Genomic DNA, 25,788 nt, shown 5'->3' with positions numbered 1-25,788 from the left:
CGGGCAGCAGTGGATGTAACAGAAGTGAGAGAGCTGAAAGAGGAACATGGAAGAATGTAAATAATCAAGAGAGAGGTAAAGAAACTGACTAGAGTGATTAACGAACGGAGACACAAGGGGAAAAAAAGTGAGAGAACATGGGGGCATTTATTTTACTGTTTGACAGAAGGAGACCACCATTTATCTTAATTTTTAAGGGATAGGTTATGAGTCTGACAAAAGGAGGAGCTACGCCATTTTCGTAATCGCAACAGAGCGCTTAGTTGTGCTCAGAGGACAGTGTTTTGCAAAGGTGGAGAACAGCAAGAGACTAGGAATTTGCAAATATTTTTGTTTCGTGGAAGGACACAAGTGTAACTGTCGGTGTAAGAAAATCCCTGACAGTTGCAGAGAGCTTGGAACGGCTGCTCTGCTCGTTGCCTCAACGAGTTGCGTAACGTGACTTCGTTTGCGTCTCTGTGGCTAAATCTCAGCACTGTCGCAGCTCTGTACACGATTTTAATTTTCATCTGCTGTCATTTGTGCTTCAGTGTAATACCGACACTAAGGTTCCAAGCTGTCACGAATTTTCTGCTATAGGATACTGGATAAGTGAGATCCTGTGACGGCCATCCTGTTGCCAAGGCGAGGCATTCGTTAAGATGGGATCCTTACGCAGCGTTTGAAGCATGCGTCTACCGTTATGCGTGTGACGTAGCACGGCCGACGCTTGGCTGGCGATTCCTGTACAGCGTCAGCGCACGGAGTTAGTTGTCCTCATCTGTCTGTATCGAAAGGATGAGTGAGCGCGGTATGTCGTTGTATGCAATGTTAGAAGAATTTGAAGATGAAGAAATTCACTACAGCTATGCGAGTGAGATGCTGAAACACCGCCTATTTCCCGAAAAAGATATGAGGAAATTTGTTTTGATCATCTCATCAGCCGGCATTTGGTAAAAAATGACCAGAAATTTCTGGAGTATTTCAAGTTCAACATATCGCAGTTCAACTACGCATTTTATCTCGTCAGAGAACATATCAAGAAGGACATGGAAGACATGTGCAATTTTTTTCCTGCGATATGAGGCTCATCATATTACAATTATAATTATTTTGTATCTACCGTCCCTGTTGCTTTGGTTGACGCAAACTGCAGATTCGCTTTCATTGGTGTCGGGTCGTAAGGGAAGGAAGGCAACCCTGGAATTTGTGGCAAAAGTAATATCGGGAAATGACATGCAAGTGATAAGGTGTTTCCTCCGCCCTACTGTATTGCCGAATTCGGAAATATTAGTGCCTCATGGTTTTGTAGGCGACGAGGCGTTTTGATTATGTCCAGACATGATGAAGCTTTGTCTCGTGGGAGTTCTGGAACTGACAAAATTGGTATTTGTAACTACTGTTTTTCAAGAGCTCTGAAAAAGCCTACGACCTCTTAAGTCAAAAATTTCTCAGATGTAATTCGCCGAACATTCCAATGCCAGAAAAGACTGATATTTTTGTTATCGTAACGTGCTGTTTACACAATTTACTTAGAAATGCATCCTTAGAGAAGAGAAAGAGCCTCCTTTTGAATTAAACCACTACCTATTGAAAATCTTGGACCATTAGGAAGGAGTGGCGGTTATGCGAATGCTGATGGGATTTTTCCGCGTGATATTCGTTTACAAAATACTTCAGCATCCATGTGGGCGCAGGGATAACACCCTGGCAAAGTAGTGAAGTTATCAGGACTCTGTCGGTTTCGGAGTTTCTCGGGTTATTGAATACCTTTTTAAACATGTATGGATATTCTTATGAATTAAACTTGTATAATACGCAGCAGGTTCTGATATTCAATTCGTGTATTCCTCATTATTGTAATGATAAATCAATAATAAATGGAAAATGCAATAGTCTTGTTTTCGTTTATTGTAATACGCATTAATTGTTCGAAAATAAACTAGTAAACATTACGAATAAACGGAAATGTATAGTAATTTTCTTACTTGTTCTCTTCCCGAAATCTGCTATTTCGCTTCCAGCGATATTCTTCACAGTTCGATTCTTCTATAATGGTAAGGATACGTCGCACATGCAAGGAAATTTTGAAACCATTTCCACCAGCTTTTCATCTTTTACCATCGTAAACAGTACTTTTCCCTCAGACGTGCTCCCTTGTCTTCCTCCGCTGCTGCGTCTACACCGCTGCGCTAGAGTCAGCCGTAGATAAGAAGACGCATCGCGGGACACTGTCCCATATACGAGGGCACTCCAAAAGAAATGTACACTATTTTTAAAAAAATCCATCTTTTATTCTACATGTTGGAAAGTTTTGCAGTGTGTAGATACACCCTTTAGGAACAATATTTTCATTTCTCCACATAATTTCCCTCCCTCTACACTGCCTTACGTCATCTTGGAACCAGCGCCTGTATACCCGCACGGTAAATTTCTGGATCAACCTGTTGGAGCCACTGTTTGGCAGCGTGCACAAGGGGGTCATCATCTTCAAGCCCTGTTCCATGAAGAGAGTGATTCAGTTTCCCAAAAGAGATAATAGTCATATGGAGCCAGGTCTGGACTGTAAGACGGGTGTTTCAGTGTCGTCCATCCGAGTTTTGTGATCGCTTCCATGGTTTTTTGACTGACATGTGGGCTTGCATTGTCGTGCAACAGCAAAACATCCTACTTTTGCCGATGTGGTCGAACACGACTCAGTCGAGCTGGAAGTTTCTTCAGTGTGGTCACATATGCATCAGAATTTATGATGGTTCCACTTGGTATGTTGTCCACAAGCAAGAGTCCTTCGGAACCGAAAAACACCGTAGCCATAACTTTTCCAGCAGAAGGTGTGGGTTTGAATTATTTTTCTTGGGTGAATTTGCACGAGCCACTCCATTGATTTCCTCTTCGTCTCTGGTGAAAAATGATGGAGCCATGTTTCATCACCTGTCACAATTCTTCCAAGAAATGTATCTCCACCATTCTCGTACTGTTCCAAAAGTTCGCTGCGTACCAGTTTTCTTGTTTCTTTGTGAGCCACTGTCAACATCCTGGGAACCAACCTGGCACAAACCTTTTTTTAACGCCAACACTTTCAGTATTCTGCAAACACTTCCTTCCCCTATCCCAATGTAGCGTGACAATTCGTTCACTGTGATACATCTGTTAGCAGTCACCAATTCGTTAACTATCTACACATTGGAGTGTGTGCAGTACGAGGCCTACCGCTGCGAGGACAATCCTCAATATTGCAGTGCCCGCTTTCATCACGTAACCTGCTTGCCGACCGACTAACAGTGCTGCGATCGACAGCAGCATCTCCATACATCTTTTTCAACCTCTTGTGGGTGTTTCCCACTGTTTCGTTTTCACAGCACAGGAATTCTATGACAGCACGTTGCTTCTGACGAACGTCAAGTTTAGCAGCTATCTTGAAGACATGCTGTGACGGCGTCACTCGCGGGAACAGGTTGAACTAACAAGGGAACCTCCCCATCACACCACGCCCTTCAGATTTAGTTATAAGTTGGAACAGTGGATAGGCCTTGAAAAACTGAACACAGATCAATCGAAAAAACAGGAAGAAGTTGTGTGGAACTACGAAAAAAATAAGCAAAATGTACAAACTGAGTAGTACTTGCGCAACATAGGCAACAACATGGACGGAGAAACTTCAGGAGCGCCGTGGTCCCGTGATTAGCGTGAGCAGCTGCGGAACCACAGGTCCTTGGTTCAAGTCCTCCCTCTAGTGAAAAATTTGCTTTCTTTATTTTCGCAAAGTTATGATCTGTCCGTTCGTTCATTGACGTCTCTGTTCACTGTAATAAGTTTAGTGTCTGCGTTTTGCGACCGCACCGCAAAACCGTGCGATTAGTAGACGAAAGGACGTGCCTCTCCAATGGGAACCGAAAACATTTGATCGCGAGGTCATAGGTCAACCGATCCCTCCATAGGAAAACACGTCTGATATATTCTATACGATACTGGTGACGGCATGTGCGTCATATGACAGTAATATGTTGTCGACCCACCTAACTTGTACACTTGGCGAATGGGTAAAAAGATTCTTCTACCTTGCCCGATTTAGGTTTTCTTGTGGATGTGATTATCACTCCCAAAAAAGTGATCGCATCGGACGGACAGACGGACAGATATAATTGTCTGAAAACAAAAAATTAAAATTATCATTCGAAGGAAGACTTGAACCAAGGACCTCTCGTTTCACTTCCGCTCACGCTAACCACGGGACCACGACGTTCCTACGCTCGGACACTCCTTGATATTGCTTATCTCACATGAACTACTCAGTTTGTGTATTTTGCTTATTTTTTTCACAGTTCCACATAACTTCTTCCTGTCTTCTCGATTGATCTGTGTTCAGTTTTTCAAGGCCTATCCACTCTGCCAACTTATAACTAAATCTGAGGGGGGTGCGATGGGGAGATTCGCTTGTAAGTTTGAAAACAAGCGGGAAGGAGGTATCTACCTGTATAGCTTTCACACATGGAGAATGAAAATTGTATTTTTACAAGAATAGTGTGCATTTCTTTTGGAGTGACCCTCGTAATGCCATCTTTAGCAGTACAGTGTGGCAGACGCGAAACAGCAGGCGCGTGCGTCAGATGCTGCATAGGAATCCGACGTTTGGCGTCCGCCAGAGTGCTGGAAGACTCGTGTGGTTGTGTTGCAGCGCTGGACAAGCTGGGCGGCCAGACGACGGTGCAGGCGAACGCCGCCTTCGACATCGCGAGCCTCGTGCTGTACGGCTGCCAGGCGCTGCCCATCAGGCTCAAGATCCTGCTGGACAGGCTCTTCTCCGTGCTGCGCCGCGACGAGCTGCTGCACGTGCTCGCCGGCTTCGGCTGGTCGCTGGACGACTACGCCCGCGGCTACATCCTGCAGGTGCGTACCTGCTGCTCAGTGACCCGCCATCGGGTCAGAGCGCCAACCTAGTTGCATAACAAGTCACTGGCCCCGCGTGACCTGCCGAGTTACTGGGCACAGATATCTGGCATGTAACCTGGTGATCGTAGTAGAAGATGCTTCCAAAACCCCGAATGCCCATTGCCCAAAAAATGGTTCAAATGGCTCTGAGCACTTTCTGAGGTCATCAGTCGCCTAGAACTTAGAACTAATTAAACCTAACTAACCTAAGGACATCACACACATCCATGCCCAAGGCAGGATTCGAACCTGCGACCATAGCGGTCGCTCGGCCCCGCACTGTATCGCCTAGAACCGCACGGCCACTCCGGCCGGCCTCATTGCCCAGTTAATACGCCAGGTGTACAGGGTGTTACAAAATGGTACGGCCAAACTTTCAGGAAACATTCCTCGTGGCCGTGCGGTTAAAGGCGCTGCAGTCTGGAACCGCGAGACCGCTACGGTCGCAGGTTCGAATCCTGCCTCGGGCATGGATGTTTGTGATGTCCTTAGGTTCGTTAGGTTTAACTAGTCCTAAGTTCTAGGGGACTAATGACCTCAACAGTTGAGTACCATAGTGCTCAGAGCCATTTGAACCATTTGAAACATTCCTCACATACAAATAAAGAAAAGATTTTATGTGGACATGTGTCCGGAAACGCTTAATTTCCATGTTAGAGCTCATTTTAGTTTCGTCAGTATGTACTGTACTTCCTCGATTCACCGCCTGTGCTGCCAGAACATGTGCCTTTACAAGTACGACACAACATGTGGTTCGTGCACGATGGAGCTCCCGCACATTTCAGTCGAAGGGTTCGTACGCTTCTCGACAACAGATTCGGTGACCGATGGATTGGTAGAGGAGGACCAATTCCATCGCCTCCACGCCCTCCTGACCTCAACCCTCTTGACTTTCATTTATGGGGGCATTTGAAAGCTCTTGTCTACGCAACCCCGGTACCAAATGTAGAGACTCTTCGTGCTCGTATTGTGGACGGCTGTGATACATTACGCCATTCTCCAGGGCTGCATCAGCGCATCAGGGATTCCATGCGACGGAGGGTAGATGCATGTATCCTCGCTAACAGAGGACATTTTGAACATTTCCTGTAACAAAGTGTTTGAAGTCACGCTGGTACGTTCTGTTGCTGTGTTTCCATTCCATGATTAATTTGATTTGAAGAGAAGTAATAAAATGAGCTCTAACATGGAAAGTAAGCGTTTCCGGACACATGTCCGCATAACATATTTTCTTTCTTTGTGTGTGAGGAATGTTTCCTGAAAGTTTGGCCGTACCTTTTTGTAACACCCTGTAGACCTACTACACAAATGCATTCTAGACGATTGTTTACTCATTTTTTCGTCACGCAACGGGTGTTAGCAAGTGTGTTACGATATCAGTTCGAGTCTCGCTCAGACACGAAGTTTTAATCTGTCAGGAAGTTTCAGTATTATCGTATTTCACACACAAAAAAGGTAAAACTAATGTCATGACATACACATATACAAGGCGACTATTATTATTGTTTAAAAACCCCGAAGCGACATAAATGACGCGGAGACAAGTAATGTAATGTAAGACACACGGGGCTGCAAATGTCGGGAAATACCCCAAATGTGGATGACACTCGTTGAACATGTGGCGTCACCAATAACGTACCTCGGCACAAGTGCAGCGATTGCGCTTGTCGATCCTACTTGGCAAGAAACCAGTGGAGACTCGGAGACCGGTAAATGAAATAATAACTCTTACCTCAATGTAAAAACATAATTGATTCTGCAGTGAAAAACATACTTCTTGCCAGATGCCAGATTCGAACCCTGATCCCCACGCGTTCAAGTCTTGCACGTTGGTCCGGAGTCACACCGACACGAATACTTGGGTCGGGATGACGAGGTGCCACACACCAGTAGGCTCAACCGCTGCACCTGCGGCGAGGTAAGTCATCCGGTGACGTCACATGGCTCACATTTGTCCACTTTTCGGGTATTTTCCGACATGTGCAGCCTCATGTGTCTGATATTAAATTATTTGAAACTTCCTGGCAGATTAAAACTGTGTGCCCGACCGAGACTCGAACTCGGGACCTTTGCCTTTCGCGGGCAAGTGCTCTACCAACTGAGCTACCGAAGCACGACTGACGCCCGGTACTCACAGCTTTACTTCTGCCAGTACCTCGTCTCCTACCTTCCAAACTTAAATTATTTGTCTCAGCGTCATCTTCGTCGATTTGGGAGTTTCTAAATATTAATAAGATTCGTCCTGTATAATAGTAACCTCAGCATAATACGCTACGTCAGGTGAGACAGACTCGAAGTGTTTACCGAAGCCGTCCCACTTGAAAAAGCCATGTAAAGCGGCCTCTTTTTCTACTGAAACCTTTCCAATCGCTTGTTACTTTCTTCTTAGTAACATAGTAATATTTGTCTCCCTTTTCCAAAACTTATTTTTTGTATTATACGTTTCTCAGTGTAACAATGCAATTATGTAAAGGAGAGGACAAATAACGGCAGTGTGAAAACCTGCAGAAAAGAGTGAAGACACAGACTCTAAAGATTTATTGCTTGTGATTAGTAGCAAACTACCCACCATAGTTACCAACTAGTGGGTCACTCTGTAATGTTAATGAATAAAGAAATAACTTCCATGGTGACAGAGGGGCTCTAGGCGACAAAATCTGAAGGGAAGACACTGCCATCTCTCCTTTCGGGATGCCTTTATCCAGCCACTGCCTGGATCGAGACTGATATGATCCTCCTCCAATTTTTGCTAAGAACCAACCAGACCAGTATACATGCCATTATTACGATGGGGTTGCCACGACGCAAGGCATTTTAAAGCTAATGTACACATAATGTATTTTGACCACTAGAGTAAGTAAGAAATTAAACGATATTCAATTACCCTCTAACGAGCCACGGGTGCCTTAGTCAAAGTAGAAAATATGCCAGAAAAACCTGTGTAACTTTGATAGTGATGTTGGCGTTCACCCTGTATGTTAGGAACATCATTGTATAACTGCCGAAAGTCATTTTACTCAAGTCTGTGCGGTTTTAGTAGCCTCCCGTGCACGGTTCTTTCCCATCGTCGTACTGCCGCGAGTCCAGGGATCTGCTAGAGAGTGCCGCGTCGTGCTCTGTGTGCGCAGCTGTCGGACGGCACGCCGCTGGAGCGGTGGCACATGTGCGCGGCGGACGAGGAGCCGCTGGTGGTGCGGCAGTTCCTGCGCTTCAGCGAGACGCGCGCGCTGGCGCTGCAGCTGCTGGCCGCCGACGTGCGCCGCGCGCTCGCCTCGCCGCCGCCCGTCGTGCTGCCGCCGCCCTCGCCGCCCATGACGCCGCCCCACCTGCCGCAGCAGCACCACGCCAACAACCACCACCACCACCACCACCACCACCACGGTAGCCACCACCACCACCAGCACCAACACCAACACCTACACCAGCAGCAGCAGCAGCAGCTGTCCGCGTCCGGCGCCAGCCGAGCGCCGCCGCCGGCCTCCGCCTCCAGCGCCAACGGGAAGGCGCCGTCGCCCTCCGACTGGAGCGGCACCAAGCAGCCGGCGGCGGAGGCGAACGGCGGCCCGATGAACCTCAGCACGGGCGGGCGCGCCGCCGCCAAGCCCGCGGGCCCTCCGCCTTACTCGGCGGTCGCCCCGCTACCTGCCAGCGGACGCGCCGCCCCCAACGGCGGCCGCAAGTACACCGTGGCCGACATCCTCAACGGAGGCTGCTCCGAGGAGCGCTCCCCGCTGGCGCACAGCGCGCTCAACCTCAGCCGCGACGCGCTGGACGGCCTCAGGATGCGTCCGGCGCCGCCCAAGCCGCCTCCGCCGCCCCCGCCGCCGCTGACGCCGCAGCAGCAACAGCAGCAGCAGCAGCACCAACAGCAGCAACTGCCACCTCAGCTGCCGGCTGCGGCGTCCACCTCGACGCCGCTGAAGCGCCAGTGGCGTTCCGGCTCGTGCGACCTGCCCATCAACCTGGGCACACAGATCGTCAACCCCACCACAGGCAAGAAGCGCGTCCAGTGTAACGTCTGTTTCAAGACCTTCTGCGATAAGGGCGCTCTCAAGATACACTTCTCCGCCGTCCACCTGCGGGAGATGCACAAGTGCACCGTAAGTAACCATCCTGCATAAATATTATTTATTCAGTAGACGAGTATCCAGTACTGCCCAGGTATGAATCCAATCTTCTATTCATTCATATCCTCCATCCGGCTCTCTCTTTCCATTTCCTCCTCCCCCTCTCGCTGTCCATCTACTCCTCCCCCACAGTCCACCTCCTCAATTCCACACTCTCTATCTTCATCCTCCCACCCCTCACTCTATCCATCTGCTTCTCCCCCTCTCACTTCGACCGAGCGAGGTGGCGCAGTGGTTAGCACACTGGACTCGCATTCGGGAGGACGACGGTTCAATCCCGTCTCCGGCCATCCTGATTTAGGTTTTCCGTGATTTCCCTAAATCGTTTCAGACAAATGCCGGGATGGTTCCTTTGAAAGGGCACGGCCGATTTCCTTCCCAATCCTTCCCTAACCCGAGCTTGCGCTCCGTCTCTAATGACCTCGTTGTCGACGGGACGTTAAACACTAACCACCACCACCACCCTCTCACTTCATTTGACCCTATCTCTGTCCATCTCCTCTTCTACCCTTTTCTTGTCGATCTGCTCCTTCCTGTTCTCTCTGTCCATCACGTGCCTTTCCTCTGTTCATTTCTCCCTCATCCTCACTCTGTTCATCCCCTTCTCTCCCGGTCTCTGTCCATCTCCTCCTTCCTCATCACTGTTTCTTCGTCACCTGCTCCACCTTCTCTCCCCACATTATCACCCCCACTCCAATAGGAGGATACTGATTCGCCTCCTCCATTCCCCTCACCCCTCCTTCCCCCCCCCCCCCCCACCCCAGTATTTATTTCCAGCTAGTAAATAATTCGGGTGTCGACTTTTGTTGAAATCGATCCAAGGGTTAAGGAGTACACAATTGCCATATATATTTTCCATATTTATCACATATTCGTACTCGTATTTCACCTGTATCTGTAGCGAATTGCGCTCTGCGCTTCTGTTTTAATGTACCTCAGTCTTTATGACGTCGTATGTCCTGAAAAATACGTCGTAAAAGATATAATTCTATACACACATTCAGTGCTGTATTTCTATACGGCCTGCAAACTCTATTTCGAATAGAGTTAATAGCACAGATGTAATAAATTTATAGACCATACATGATGGGACAGTTTTTCAATCATCTCTGTGTCTCCGACGTCATACGTTCTGTACTATGTCTCGGCAGTGGTACAATTTTGGAGAGACATTCCTTGGTACTGTCTGCAAAATTTGTGGTGAATACAGTTGTTAGAAGAAAAGCAATAAATTAAAACGTCATGCTTCACGAGGCAGTTTTACTGTATGAACACGGACATTGTAGTAAGCGATAAACTTTTTTACCTTTTATCATTCTGTAGGGGTTCTTAGCTCTAAAAAGTTTCTTAAATATTTGAAATTATGTGTAAAAATTGGTGCAAGTCACTATCTCCTCTCGTTCTCGAATAGAGAATAAGTAAATTGTGGGGATTCGCGTGTTGTGAGCTGCACTTCTTTGTCATATCCATCTCCACCCCTTTGATAGGTTTTTACTCTCACAGCGTTGATTTCCAGATAGTAAGTAATATGTGTAGCAAGTCAGGCTGAAATCGGTCTAGGGCTTTAGGAGTAGACGTGGATCATACAGAGGCAAATAGACCTTCACAATACGTAGGACAGTTTGCTTTAGACCTACTGTGTCTGTTTATGTAATAGGCCGTATTTCTAACATTTTTTAAGTTATTACGCGTTGTTATTAATACAAGTTGGTACGACAGTGGTGATAATAATAGGCTAATAATGATAACAAGATACATCTGCACTAAAAAGACTTTGTCCTGCAAGACAAAACTGAAACACAATGAAATGTGGTAAGACCAGAAATACTCAGTGCAGTAGTAACTCTTAAACTCAATAAATCAGAAAAAATGAAAGAATTCTAACAAAAATACTAGGTCCCAAAGGCGGCAGTGAATCTGAATATATATTAAGATATAATACAGAACTGTGTATGAAAGTTCAAAAGATAGATGTTATGAGAGAAAGAATATTGAAATTCTGTGGACACGTATGTGGGATGAATAATAATAGAACGTATAAACAAATCTTTGACCTACTAAACAATCAGAAATTTAAAACAACATTATTGAGATAGGTAGGAAAAGATATTAAAATGCCAAGTTCGACTTGGAGACACTAAGAATGAAAACAGATTTTAAAGAATAAACAGGGAAAGCAGTCTTTCAGGATGGAAAGAATCAAGAACTGGAAGAAAGTGGTCACAAGATGAGCAGGAACAACACTAACCAAGAATGAAAGGAGTGTGGACCCAAAGGAAACTACAGTCGAAAACAATGAAGCAGAAAAATGTTGATTTATTGTACTCTTCAAAAGGGCTATTAAAAATAAAATAACAATAAAATGATAATAATAACAATAGAACTGCAGGTCGGACTAGGAAAAATTAAGCCGAAAGAAAATTGTAAATGTCATTGTCAATCCATCGAGTCTAATCTATCAAATAAAGAAGCCTTCGTGTCACACAGTAACAAAATGGAAATGATCTGCCAACTAACTACAACCATCTACAGTAAGAGATCTAGAGGCCAGAGGAGGGTTTGCGATGTATTACTGGTGTTTTTGGACCTTCTCATTCACACTAGGATGAATATGAACCAGGATGATCATCCAACATACTCGATGACTAATTGTTGCCTCTTCTTCGTGATGAGTATGCTGTGATCACTCCCATGTTCCAAGACGATGACAGCTGTGGTCACAGCACTGCATGTATACGTTCCTGGTTTATCGCACACTCAGCCAGCTTATGGCACCCGATTGGCCCGCTGGAAAATCACGCAATCTTCATCCCATATACAGTATAACATCAGGGACTATTTAGAATAGTGGGATGAAATCTAGCTATCTGTTATCACAGGAATTTAAAGACATATTGACAGTTAACCGACCATGTTTGTTTCAAAAATATGAAGAGGTTTTTCAGATACCGCTACCACTCACGAAACTTGTTTTCTTGCGCTGTTGTTTGTGATGTCGTGTTTCAAGTTACCTTTCGAAGTTGTGAACGGGTTACCGGAACACTCATAAAAAGACAGCCACTTCACAAGACCAAAGATGAGCACAGCACATGTCAGGGCTTCACAAGAAACTTTAATCTCTGTGTTCATCTGTGTTCTCGCTTCCCACGCCCGGGTTCCCGGGTTCGATTCCCGGCGGGGTCAGGGATTTTCTCTGCCTCGTGATGACTGGGTGTTATGTGATGTCCTTAGGTTAGTTAGGTTTAAGTAGTTCTAAGTTCTAGGGGAATGATGACCATAGATGTTAAGTCCCATAGTGCTCAGAGCCATTTGAACCATTTTTTCGTTCATTTGTGTTAAATGTTTTTTGTACAGCCACTGTAGTCTGATGAAGAGTTGTAATCACGAAAGATGTTGTTAATTAAATAACTAAATTAGTCAAATTTTGTGCCTTGTGGAGGTATTTCAAAAACCTTTTCCAGTTATCTCAGCCTGCCGGGGTGGCCGAGCGGTTCTAGGCGCTTCAGTCTGGAACCGCGCGGTCGCTACTGTCGCAGGTTCGAATCCTGCCTCGGGCATGGATGTGTGTGATGTCCTTAGGTTAGTTAGGTTTAAGTAGTTCTAAGTTCTAGGGGACTGATGGCTCAGATGTTAAGTCCCACAGTGCTCAGGGCCATTTGAACCAGTTATCACAGAAATTTGCTAGCTCTGTGAAGTATGATAATCAATTAATAGCTTCCGCTGTATATGGGCTTCTCTTCTTCGCCGAAATAGGGTAATTATTTATTTCAGAGGTGAGTTTACATTTTAGTAGCGTAATGTCTCCTGGGGTGACAAATTTTTCGTGCAGGGTCCTTATGTTACGCGTGAAGAAAATCTGGCCCCACACAGGACTTTATGAGTCTTGTTTGTCGGCAGGTGGAGGGCTGCAGCATGATGTTCAGCTCGCGGAGGTCGCGCAACCGGCACAGCGCCAACCCCAACCCCAAGCTGCACTCGCCGTATCTGCGGCGCAAGATGTCGCCGCACGACGGGCGGTCTGCGCAGGCGCGCCAGATGCTGATGCCGCCGCCCGCCGCCGCCGCAGCCGCCGCCGCCGCCGCCGCCGCGGCCGCCGCCGGCGACCCGCTTGCGCTGTCCTCGGCCCTGGGTTCGCTGCCCTTCCCGCCCTTCCCCCTGCTCATGCCGCCCCCGCACCTGCTCAAGCACGGACTCGACATGAGGTAAGCATACGACGCAGACACCCAGTGGGCTACACCCGCACAAGTAGCCCACTGCTCGTGAGCAGATATGGAACTGTTATGCCTCCTCGGCCACCAGTGGTAAGACAGTCATCCCGCATTCCGGAGGACGTTTGTTCGTATCTTCGTCTGTCCATCCAGATTTGATTTATCTGTGGTTTCGTTGAACATTTTATCGCAGTTGCTGGGATTGTTGCTCTGATAAAGATACGGCCGATTTCATTTCCCATTCTTCGCCAATCCCCTTCTCTACTGACCTTGACTCCGATGTATATTGAAACCCTAATCTTCTGCTTTTCCCTTTTCAGTTTAACCACAATCACTGTTAACAATCATACCAAACACTTCACCCATATCGACTTCTTCCATCTCATCACATTTCTTATGACTTTTCACCAGTACGTTTCACAACTTACATTGCTGCCAGGACACTAAACATCCATAGCCTATCCTCTGCAGGACCTCAGCCGTCGCTCCACTTGCTGACTACCACCAACATGACATAATAACCACCTCACAGCTTACTACTCCTAAAAGCAAAGCTACCGTAGATTTCGACCTAGGATCTTCGAACTTCCATGAGTGCATTGCTATGGAGGTCTTTGACGCAACTGAAAAAGATAACTTACGTGCTGTAATTGGCAACGGCCTTGCCGCAGTGGCTGCAGCGGTTCCAGTGAGATCACCGAAGTTAAGCGCTGTCGCACATGGTCGGCACTTGGATGGGTGACCATCCAGGCCGCCATGCGCTGTGAAGAGCTACTCGACCGAATACCATCATAACGACCGGGAGAGCGGTGTGCTGACCCCACGCCCCTCCTATCAGCATCCTCCCTGAGGATGACAAGGCGGTCAGATGATCCTGGTAGGCCACTCGTGGCCTGAAGACGGAGTGCCTTACGTGCTGTCATCAGTATTTCATATGCAATACCTTAAAACTTACATGCTAATTGCTAAAGCCTGACCTACAATCATCTGTGACTTATCCTATAGCAGCTGGAATGGAAAACCATAGATACTCAAACTGGAAGCAAATCTTTACTTTTTCTCACAGCCAGACAGGATATCTTCCATGTAACAGACTTTTCAGACACCATGTACACCCATATTCCTACCAAGTCCTCTGTCCTCCTTTCGCTGTAACATGGGCTTACACGGAGGCCAGATGGAACTTGCAAAATCATATCTGTTTGCTGGACTCCAACTGCACATATTTGTATGTAGGTATATACCATAGGATACAATAAATAGTATAAAACAAATTAAGCAAGATGTTCTGTTAGTATCACATGTTATAGAGATTGTTCTTACAGTCAAAACAGTAACATTTAGTCTCGTCAGAAGAGCATTAATGAGGTCCATGAACGTGAAGTTTTCGTTATCTTCAGTGCTTTTTTCCTTCTGAGTCGTCCGTCCTCTTAATGGTTTGATTAGCCCCGCCACGAATGCCCCTCGGGGGCAAACCTCTTCGGCTCTGAGTGGCCCTCGCTCCCTAGATCCTCAATTATTGTTAGATGTATTCCAATGTACGTACTCCCCTACAGTTTGCACCCTCTGAAGCTCTCTCTGCTACCATGGAGCCTATTTCCCGATGTCTTAACGCTTGTACTCTTATCCTGTCTCTTTATATTGGTAGTGTTCTCCAAATGTTCCTTTCTTCGCTGATTCTGCGGAGAATCTATTTATATTGTATTATCAGTTCACCTAGTGTATTACATTATCTTATGCTATCAGTTAGATAAGTTATTTTCAGTTATGTTATCAGTTATATTATCGGTTCATCACATTTTCAACATTTTTCTACAGAATCACATCTCTAACGCTTCGATTTTCTTCTTTTCCGGTTTTCATACAGTTCATGACTAACTTAGTTTCAGAAATTTCTGCTTCAAATTAAGGTTTGTATTTGATACCACTACAATTCTCTGTACCAGGAATGCTTTCTTCATCCGTGCTAGTCTCCTTTTTTATACCCTCCTTTCTTTGCCCGTCATGGGTTATTCTGCTTCCGAGGTATCAGAATCCTTAATTTCGTCTGCTTCGTGATTGCCAATTTTGATAGTAAATAACACATTTTTCTCTTTTGTGCTACTTCTCATTGCTTTTGTGTTTTTTTCCGATTTACTTTCGATCCATATTCTGTACTCTTTAAACTGTTCTTTGCATTTAAGTGATGCTGTACTTATTCTTGACGCTCATTGAGGATAACAATGTCGTCAACGAATCTCATCATTGATATCCTTTCACAGTGATTTTTAATCTCACTCTTGAAACCTCCTTTTATTTCCATCATTGCTTCTTCGGTGTATATATTGAACTACAGGGGCGAAAGGGTGCGTCCTTGTCTTAAACCCTCTTTGATCCTAGCACTTCGTTCTTGGTCTTCGAGTCTTATGCTTCCCACTAGGTTCTTGTACATATTGCACATTACCTGTCCTTCCCTGTTGTTTACTCCTATTTTCTCAGAATTTCCAAAATCTTGCCCCGTTTTATACTGTCGAAAGCTTCCTCTAGGTCGACAGTTCCTGTGATCGTGTCCGGACTTTTCTTCATGCACACTTCCATTACCAAAGGGCAACGTGCTAGTGGCCTCTCACGTGTCTTTACTTTTCGTAAAGCCACACCGATCGTCATCTAACAGATCCTCAATTTTCTTTTCCGTTCTTCTCTATATTATTATTGTCAGCAACATAGAAGCATGAGCTGCTAAGCTACCTGTGCAGTAGTTCCCGTACTTATCTGCCATTGCTGTCTTCGTAATTGTTTGGACGATATTTTTCCGGAGGTGTGATAGTACTTCGCCAGTCTCGTAGATTCTACACACCAGCTGGAATACTCGTTGGGTCGCCACTCCACATCTCCCCCTTCCCCTCCCCAATGATTTTAGAAGTTCTGATGGAATATTATCTATCCCTTCCGTCTTATTTGATCAGATGTCTTCCAGAGTTCTTTTCACTTCTGACTCTAGTAGTGGATTCCTTATGTCTTCCACATCGGCTCCAGTTTTTTTTATCGCATCATCAGACAAGTTCCCTCTCTCATATCTAACATCAGTGTACTCCTTCCAGCTATTCACTCTCTCCACTGTGTTTAGTAATGGAATTCCCGTTGCACTCTTGATGTTACCATAATTGTTTTTAATTTCACCAAAGGTTGTTTTGACGTCTCTAGATGCTGAATCAGTCCTCCAGCCGATCATACGTTTCTTGATTTCCTCCTATCTATCCTGGCGCCATTTCTCCTTCACTGTCCTTCAGTGCTTACAATCGAATATGCTTAATTGATTACTTGACTGATGCTATTGGAAAAGTTCATCTATCGTGGCCACATGGTTGTGTAAGGAGGCGAGACACCAGGGTTTTTATCTAGATTTACAAGGTAAACAACTACTGCACAGCACGCCACGATTCACACAACTGATTAGCTACTTGATGAACCTGTACCTGTCACAGAGAAAGACAAAAAACATTGTTGATACTGTAGAGAGAGGGTCATTGCAGGGACTGTTGCTAATTCCACAACAAAACGTCTTTCAGTTCTTCCTATGAAAAAGTATACTGGTCTCAGAATTTATACGTTTCTAGATCATTGTATACTTGTTTTCCTTTTTTGTTTGCTGAGGAGTACCAACTTTCAAATTATTTTAACACGCTTTGCATGTATTTATTAGTGGGGTCCTTGTTCATACTATTGCGCTGCCATGCAAGTGCAAAACTTATCATGTCACTGCCTCGCACTGCCCTACATAGTCCTCTTATATGGGGTCAGTCAGACAAGGTTTTCTTGAACTAGAAATTATCATGGCCACCACGGTCTTTAACCAAAGCAACTCTAGCTGATATGTAGTGCTTTTGTGCACTATAGGTGTTAATAACGATGTACCTGTGTGCAGGTTCGGCGAGGAATGCCGCCAGGAACAGTGGAACAGTATGAGCCTGGCGAGGCCTGCGGAAGACAACGCGGCGTCGAGCAGCAGCAGCCGACCCACCGAGGAGGACGACATGTTCGACGACGACGACTACGGCATCGTCGTCGACGGAGACATGGACGACGACGAGATGGAGGAACGCGACGAAACTGACGACCATTCTTCGAAGAACGACGAGGCGGAAGACGCCAGTGTGAGCGACTCGCAGGCCAGTGGGGCGCAGCTCAACGCCGAGACCAAGACTGACGAAGAGGTGCAGAGCAACCCGGAGGGCGGCGACGCCCCTCTGGAGCCGGCCGACGGCACCGGGTTAAAGCAGGAGCAGGCGGTGGACGGCGTCTCGTCCCCGAAGAGTTCTCGCAAGAGGAAGAACAAAAATCCGACGCGCTTCATGGTGTCCAACCACAAAGAAGGTACGTCGTCGGTGGAGGACGGGTCAGTGTGTGACGAAACATATGACTCAGCTGCTTGTAACGAGGAGAGGATTGACAACGAAAGACTGACGGCGCAAGTGAAAACGGAGCCCATGGAAGAGGACGAGAAGGTAAATGCGAAAGAAGACTGGCAAGGAAGACAGGAGAGTGAAGACGTGGTGCACTGTGAGAGCGCCAGGAGTGACAATGCCGACTGCGAGTCCAGCAGGTTAGGTCCTGACGAACAGTGTTGGGAGAAAAAGGAAGAAACTGCGAGCGTGAAATTAGAGCCCGACTACCAGTCTGCCTCCTGCGGGAGTATCAAGCGGGAGTTCTCCGACCAGATGGCGGCAGCGGCGGACCAGGCCGCCGGTGGGTACTACTACCAGCACCACCAATCCGCCAACTCCTCGTTCAGCGTGGGCAGCGCACTGCAGCAGCTGGAGTGCCTCTCGCAGCGGCAGTTCAGCGGCCTGCAGTACCTGCAGCACGGCGCCGGCCAGCATAGCCCCGCGTCGGCGGCGCCGTCCACCAGCCCCTCCGGCTCGTCCAAGGACTCGAGCGGCGGCTGCGACGACTGCTGCCTGCCCGAGGTGGACCCGGAGAACCCGCGACGCTGCCCCGTGTGCGGCGACGTGCTGGCCGACGTGTTCGCGGTGCGCGCGCACATGCAGAGCGCGCACATGCGGCTGGTGCACGCGTGCAGCTTCCAGGGCTGCAAGGCGGCCTTCCCGTCGCGCCGCAGCCGCGACCGCCACAGCGACAACCTGCGCATGCACCGCCGCCTGCTGTCCGCGCCGCACTCAGACGCCGCGTCCGCCGCCGCCGCCGCGCTCTTCGCCGACATGATGGCCTACAGCGACGCCGCCAGCGAGGCGTTCGCCAAGCAGTGCCAGCCCAGATCTGTCGACATGTGAACTGGAACTGGTCTGAGGTGCTCCAGAGCCGGTGCTGCCTCACTACTTCCCAAGTCCTCCCCCAGGTCTGTCGATATGTGAACTGGAACTGGTCCGAGACGCTCCAGAGCTGGTGCTGCCTCACTACTTCCCCAGTCCTCCCCCAGGTCTGTCGATATGTGAACTGGAACTGGTCTGAGGTGCTCCAGAGCTGGTGCTGCCTCACTACTTCCCGAGTCCTCCCCCAGGTCTGTCGATATGTGAACTGGAACTGGTCCGAGGTGCTCCAGAGCCGGCGCTGCCTCACTACTTCCCCAGTCCTCCTACTGTGCTGCTGTGTAGAAACCGACGAACCACCTCAAACGAGTAATCCAATAAACACTACTTATCGCGCTTCCCTGTCAGTGCCGCGCTACCGCTCATAAGCGTACTAAAGCCTAGCCATAGTACTGCTCTCTGAAATGAGGTAAGAAGACACGTGTGATGTCGCTAGGCACGCGTTCCCCAGTCAGTGCCACCACAAGCGTTTCGACATGTGAACTGACCTGAGGTTCTTCAGAACCGATGGTGCCTCAGTACAACTCCCGTCCTCCTATTATGCCACAGTGGACCAGAGGAAGCGAATTCTTTGGGACGAGTAACCCAATAATATTACTTCTCATGCTGGCCCATCAAAGCCACTAAGTGATCTACTGGTAAAATGATGCATATACATAATTTCAGTCTTCAAAATGAGGTTTAGTAACCTCACATGTTTAATAAGTCAAAACTTTTCCCTCTATTTTAAATTCAGAAAAAATTTGTGCCATCTAACAAGGACACAACACAAAGTCTATTACAAGACAGCAGTTCCAGGTACACGTGTATATCAATACATACAGGACAGATGTTAAGGTTCGTGCTGTAATGCGAGTCAGAAGAGAATAAACCTTTCAACTTTCTTCTACAGTTCAAAGATAGATCAGTACTAGCTAGTGACTGACGCCAAGTTCTATTTGAAACAATATAGAGAAGATAGCGAGCACACTTGCTAATCAGAATATTGGGGATGCTAAACGGGAAAAATACTGTTGGTAACCTACATTGGAGTCATACAGTAGTAGCAGCACAGTGCGGGATGAGTTGGACAGTTGTAATATCTGTAATTGGAGATTGTGGGATGTTATCGACTGATTGTGACTGATTCGTCAGCAAGATGATAAACTGGTGTAATGCTGATGCAAGTGAATGTATGATGGAGTTCATGCTATCGAAGTGAAGCATTTTAAAATGTTGACTGGACAAAAAGAGTACATTTATGTATACGACTTAATTGGTAAATATGTGTAAAATAATACCTACGCAGGAAGGCAGCAGGGAGGAAGAAAGAGACAGAGAGAGAGAACGTTTGGAAGAGTAGAGATCAATGTCAGACAGACAGAAGTTTGTCATCTGAGTCGGTAGATCAATACATCAAGTAGTGTATGTGAAGCGTGCAGTACGAGTTGATAACATGACATTATGATTCATCCAAAATTATACGTTTGAACTGTATGTACAACAATACAGATACTTACACAGGAAATGGTCTGCCCTTAGATGCCACGTTCGTGATGGTTTGCTACCATAAAAACTTCAGCTTGTGGACAGGTTATTTCCGTTATTGTTGTTCGCTTCCCCATAACGATTCATTACGTGATTAAGTGAGCGGTCATGCTTGAGGCAGAAGTATGAATGAAGAGTCACTAGTCCAGTGGTTCATGTCTGACTGACATAACACCCTAATGTTGCTGGGATTTCAGTATTATGTGTTTATACATATTCTCTTTCTCATTTTCTTTATTCTGTTTTGAAGTTCTGTATACTCTGGTAAAGTGTAGCGTGAGTGGCAAAATTTTGATATTTCTGTTGAACTACAATAGCAGAAGCCACATCGAAACAACTGTACAAGTTACTCATTTTAGATACATTCTGCAGCAAATTTTCCGTTACATAACTTCATCCACAGCAGTTTTAATAGTGTGTGCAATTTTATAGTAGAATATTATGTATTAGAGATCATCTAATAAGAGACGTTATTCCCATATTACATAGCATATTTCGCAGACTTTTTATTTGTATTGAATCAAGTTTAAGTTTTCATTGTGATTTCTAATAATCTAAGCTAATATACTCGTTTTCCAAACTGTTTACTGAAGGCAGTTGTAGAATACAGGCCACTTGGACAACCGACGTAGTCTTGCTATCCGACCAGAAAACTTTTGTGCTTTACGAGCTGTTTCATTTAGTGCAATGTGCTGAATATGTGACAGTCATGTATTATAATTTATGTGTATAGAACCCTGAGGGTGATTTTCGTATAATGTGGGGCTGTAAATACATGAGAGAACTCTGAATTTCGTTATGTAGATCATGGAAACATGTAAACCCATCCGTCGCTTTATAAATGTAATATTATCAGAATCGTAATTGATAGACCTACATGTATTAGAGAAATTGATGTGCTGTGTCTTCTTTAAATGTAATAACAGAAATTTACAATTGATTTGTGATCTGCTCTTCAGCATGATAGGCAATAAGAAACTTAGTTTCTACATTTTATGAACTGTATTTCCTACATAGTAATGTTAAGTGTTTCCTTTATTACTATAGTACAGCTATTTACATGCCGCAGTCATAACCATTTGATAACTTAAGGAAAATAAGTTAGAGGACAGTAGATAGTATTTGCTAAATACGTACTGCAATAAATTCTCTTATAGTGAAACGTACGTTTTCCTTGAGAAATGTTTCAATTAAAGGTCTGCGATCTAATCCCAGCATTCTTATTTGATTTCCTGCCTTTCCATATAGTACTTAAGGATTCATAATTTCAGAAACAATGCAAATCTGTTTCCGAAATCAATTGTTACATTTATTTCGCCTAAGTAAGATACTCAAAATCAAAATCTCCTCTTGTTACGTAGAAAATACGCTGAAGCAGAAATTGATCGATACGGAAAACTGCTGATGCGATGCTGTTATCTTTTGAAAACAATAAAGTGATACACTGATTGGCGACTCTGTTCATTCCTCCATCACATTTTTCATCTCATGATCTGATTTCACAAAGCATTTTGAAAGAGGGGCGTTAAAATATTGATTAACTTCCGAATAACACGACGAACGAAACGAGCGAACCCTCTATTAGGCCACAGCTGAATAGCATTGCCATTATGCAAAGTGCTAACCAGGCTCTTAAGAGACTAGAGGCTGAGGTGATAAAAGTCATGGGGTACCTCGTAATATCGTGCCGGGTCTGCTTTTGCCCAGCGCAGTGCAGCAACTGGACGTGCTATGGACTCAACAAGTCGTTGGAAGTTCCGTGCAGAAATACTGACCGCGCTGCCTCTGCAGCCATCGGTAATTGCGAAAGTGTTGGCGGTGCAGGAATTTGTGCACGAACTGGCCTCTCGATTATGTCTCATACAAGTTCGATGGTCTTCATGTCGGGCGCTCCAATCGTCCAGAACGTTCTTCAAACCAATCGCGAACAACTCTGGCCCGGTCACATGGCGCACTGTCATCCATAAAAATTCCATCATTGTTTGGCAATGGTCTCCAAGTATTCGAACATAACTATTTACAGTCAATAATCGGTTTAGGTGGACTAAAAGAGCCACTCCATTCCATGTAAACACAGCTTACACAGTTATGAAGCCACCACCAGCTTGCACAGTGCCTTCTACATCTACATCTACATCTACATCCATACTACGCAAGCCACCTGACGGTGTGTGGCGGAGGATACTTTGAGTACCTCTATCGGTTCTCTATTCTATTCCAGTCTCGTGTTGTTCGTGGAAAGAAGGATTGTCGGTATGCCTCTGTGTGGGCTCTAATCTCTCTGATTTTATCCTCATGGTCTCTTCGCGAGATATACGTAGGAGGGAGCAATATACTGCTTGACTCCTCGGTGAAGGTATGTTTTCGAAACTTCAACAAAAGCCCGTACCGAGCTACAGAGCGTCTCTCCTGCAGAGTCTTCCACTGGAGTTTATCTGTCATCTCCGTAACGCTTTCGCGATTACTAAATGATCCTGTAACGAAGCGCGCTGCTCTCCGTTGGATCTTCTCTATCTCCTCTATCAACCCTATCTGGTACGGATCCCACACTGCTGAGCAGTATTCAAGCAGTAGGCGAACAAGCGTACTGTATCCTACTTCCCTTGTTTTCGGATTGCATTTCCTTAGGATTCTTCCAATGAATCTCAGTCTGGCATCTGCTTTACCGACGATCAACTTTATTTGATCATTCCATTTTAAATCACTCCAAATGCGTACTCCCAGATAATTTATGGAATTAACTACTTCCAGTTGCTGACCTGCTATATTGTAGCTAAATGATAAGCGATCTTTCTTTCTATGTATTCGCAGCACATTACACTTGTCTACATTGAGATTCAATTGCCATTCCCTGCACCATGCGTCAATTCGCTGCAGATCCTCCTGCATTTCAGTACAATTTTCCATTATTACAACCATCCGATATACCACAGCATCATCCGCAAAAAGCCTCAGTGAACTTCCGATGTCATTCACAGGGTCATTTATGTATATTGTGAATAGCAACGGTCCTACGACACTCCCCTGCGGCACACCTGAAATCACTCTTACTTCGGAAGACTTCTCTTCATTGAGAATGACATGCTGCGTTCTGTTATCTAGAAACTCTTCAATCCAATCACACAATTGGTCTGATAGTCCATATGCTCTTACTTTGTTCATTAAACGACTATGGGGAACTGTATTGAACGGCTTGCGGAAGTCAAGAAGCACGGCATCTATCTGGGAACCCGTGTCTATGGCCCTCTGTGTCTCGTGGACGAATAGCGCGAGCTGGGTTTCACACGATCGTCTTTTTCGAAACCCATGCTGATTCCGTGCCTTGTTGACAACTTGCGTGCTCGGTCTCGTGAAGTTTGCGTCACAGACGAACCCTACCATCAACTCTTATCGACTGAAACCACGAATAATCCGACCAGGATACGGTTTTTCAGTCGTCTAGGGTCCAACCGATATGGTATCGAGGCCACCAGAGGCGCTGCAGCTGATGTGTTGTTAGTGAAGGCACTCGCGTCGGGTGTCTGCTGCCATAGCCCATTAACGACAAATTTGTCCGCATTGTCCTAACGGATACGTTCGTCGTAGGTCCCACACTGATTTTTGCGGTTATTTGGCGCAATGATGCTTGTCTGTTAGAGCTGACAACTCTACTCAAAAGCCGCTGCTCACGGTAGTTGATGAAGATCGTCGACCACTGACCTGTACGCGGTGAGAGCTAATTGTTGATAATTGGTATTCTCGGCACACTCTTGACACTGTGCATCTCGGAATATTGAATTCCCTATCCATTTATGAAATGGAATGTTCCAGGCGTGTAGCTCCAACAACCATTCCGATTTGAAAGTCTTAATTTCCGAGACGTGTGGCCATAATAACGTCGTAGACCATTTCACACGAATCACCTGAGCGCAAATGAGCTCCGCCGGAGCACTGCCATTTTCTACGTTGTGTACACGATGCTACCACCATCTGGATATGAGATATCGCTATCCCTTGCATTTTGTCACCTCATATTGTACACAGTTCCCGTTTAATCGATTGTTCAACTGTTCTGCGCCATAAATTACAGAAAACTGGAAAAGAAACGCCATGAAGCAGTCACCTCTCGCAAGTGAACTGTCATTTACATACTGTAGAGAGTGTAGCCTGTACATGACCGTAGTTACAGTGTGATACACGTTATCTTGATCAATACTTTCAGCGTCTTCTATAGGCCTACTTAGCTGCAACATAGTCCTGAGTAAAACCGTCTATAGCCTTGATAGAGGCTTCAGTTCTGTGAGTGACTTTGCAAGTGTCTTCACCTATGCCATACCCATATGAAGCCATTGATTAATTATTATCGCACAGAAATACGGAAGTGTTGGGGTACTGACTGCTGCGTTTCGCCTACTGTTCCAAATAGTGCCAGACGTTTGCGGGCAGTCCTGTGAACACTGCTCTTGGAAGGTGGGACTGTTCGCAGCATACTCAAATGAATATACGGAAGAAATGTCAACACTTGGTCACGGAGAACGTTAAAAATCCTGGTTCATGTTCACACTAGCCTGAATGAGTCATGGTATGAGAAACACACACAGATAGAAAAGCACATAATCACCTGCAGCCTGAGTAACCTCCACACATTGCGTGTTAAATGCCACATTAGGCAGTAGTGCTCTCGACGCTTTGCATCATTTGAAAAGAAGCGACAGCGTAGCTCACTATGTACCTATAGTCAGCTACTGTCCAGTTTCTGAGTTGTATGGTCCACTGAAGACGTGCAAATATACGTGTACCTATGAGTAGTGGCCTTTTACGGTGTTTACGACTCCAAATGGCCATAGCATTCAGTTCTTTTTGCATTGTTCGCTCAGATACTTTTTGAGATGGACCTTCATTCACTGTCAACAGCAATATCCACAGGCTTTGAAATTCCCTGTCGGTTGAGGTCTTTATACGACGATTGCTGTTACACCGTGTTGGGTGAGTGAGAGTGGTAAACTACTCATTGTAGACATGTCCACGATGTAGACACTTCACGATGATATATCAACACACTGGTCAACATCAGTTACGGAGCCGCCATGGACAAGATCAGGCACGACAGATTCTTTATCCTATTCTATCACGTATTCACGCGGACCCATCTTATTGTGCTGATTCCACACAATCAACGAGCCATACACACACCACTTCACTGCCACGACATACATCAGCCGAGGAGGATCACGTAACCTCCTGGTACCAGTTTTACAACATCTACAGTGGTCCGGCGAGATCCGTTAGCCCTTTGGAGGTAGTGTCTAGTGTCTTGTCCAAAGAGCTTATGTTCGCGTCTCTTTGTGTAAGACTGCAACGCTTAACATCGTTGCTTAAAGAAGTGACTGGACCCGGTTTCACTTGACTGACGTTGTGATTAGCACCTAGGAAAATATTCCTCTTATACAGAGTGATTCAGCTGTGGCCACCCATGGGTTTTATGCAACCCGCAATGCCTTCAGATACCACGTGTAAGATATACTTATTCTCTCCCTCGCTCTGTGCAAACTCTTAGTTCTACAGAATAAAATGAACAGGAAATTTAATGTAGTTACATTTTGGACAGGGATAAATTTTCACTAAAGGCCGCAGTTTTGGAATTATTCAGGGAAAACGAGCAAAAATTACCTTCAAACACGTTTTTCTTTAAACACTCGAAAACTATGGCCTCCAACGAAAACATCGCAAATT

The 25,788-nt window shown here is 45.8% G+C and overlaps 1 protein-coding gene across 1 annotated transcript in view; it reads left to right on the top strand.

The window, feature by feature from the left end:
• The window catches only part of LOC124623091 (zinc finger protein basonuclin-2-like), a 140,334-nt gene extending 119,066 nt beyond the window's left edge, over positions 1-21,268 (top strand). The window contains exons 4-7 of the mRNA XM_047148883.1: positions 4,655-4,866; positions 8,037-9,008; positions 12,933-13,237; positions 17,148-21,268. Of these exons, the coding sequence (XP_047004839.1) occupies positions 4,655-4,866; positions 8,037-9,008; positions 12,933-13,237; positions 17,148-18,513 (2,855 nt within the window). The 3' untranslated portion in view covers positions 18,514-21,268. The remainder of the gene's footprint in view (positions 1-4,654; positions 4,867-8,036; positions 9,009-12,932; positions 13,238-17,147) is intronic.
• Positions 21,269-25,788: the final 4,520 nt, after the last annotated feature.

Source organism: Schistocerca americana, chromosome 7 (genome assembly GCF_021461395.2).
Source record: "Schistocerca americana isolate TAMUIC-IGC-003095 chromosome 7, iqSchAmer2.1, whole genome shotgun sequence".
NCBI lineage: Eukaryota > Metazoa > Arthropoda > Insecta > Orthoptera > Acrididae > Schistocerca > Schistocerca americana.
Note: the sequence above shows the minus strand (reverse complement) of the source record. Positions and strands in the feature narration are given on the sequence as shown.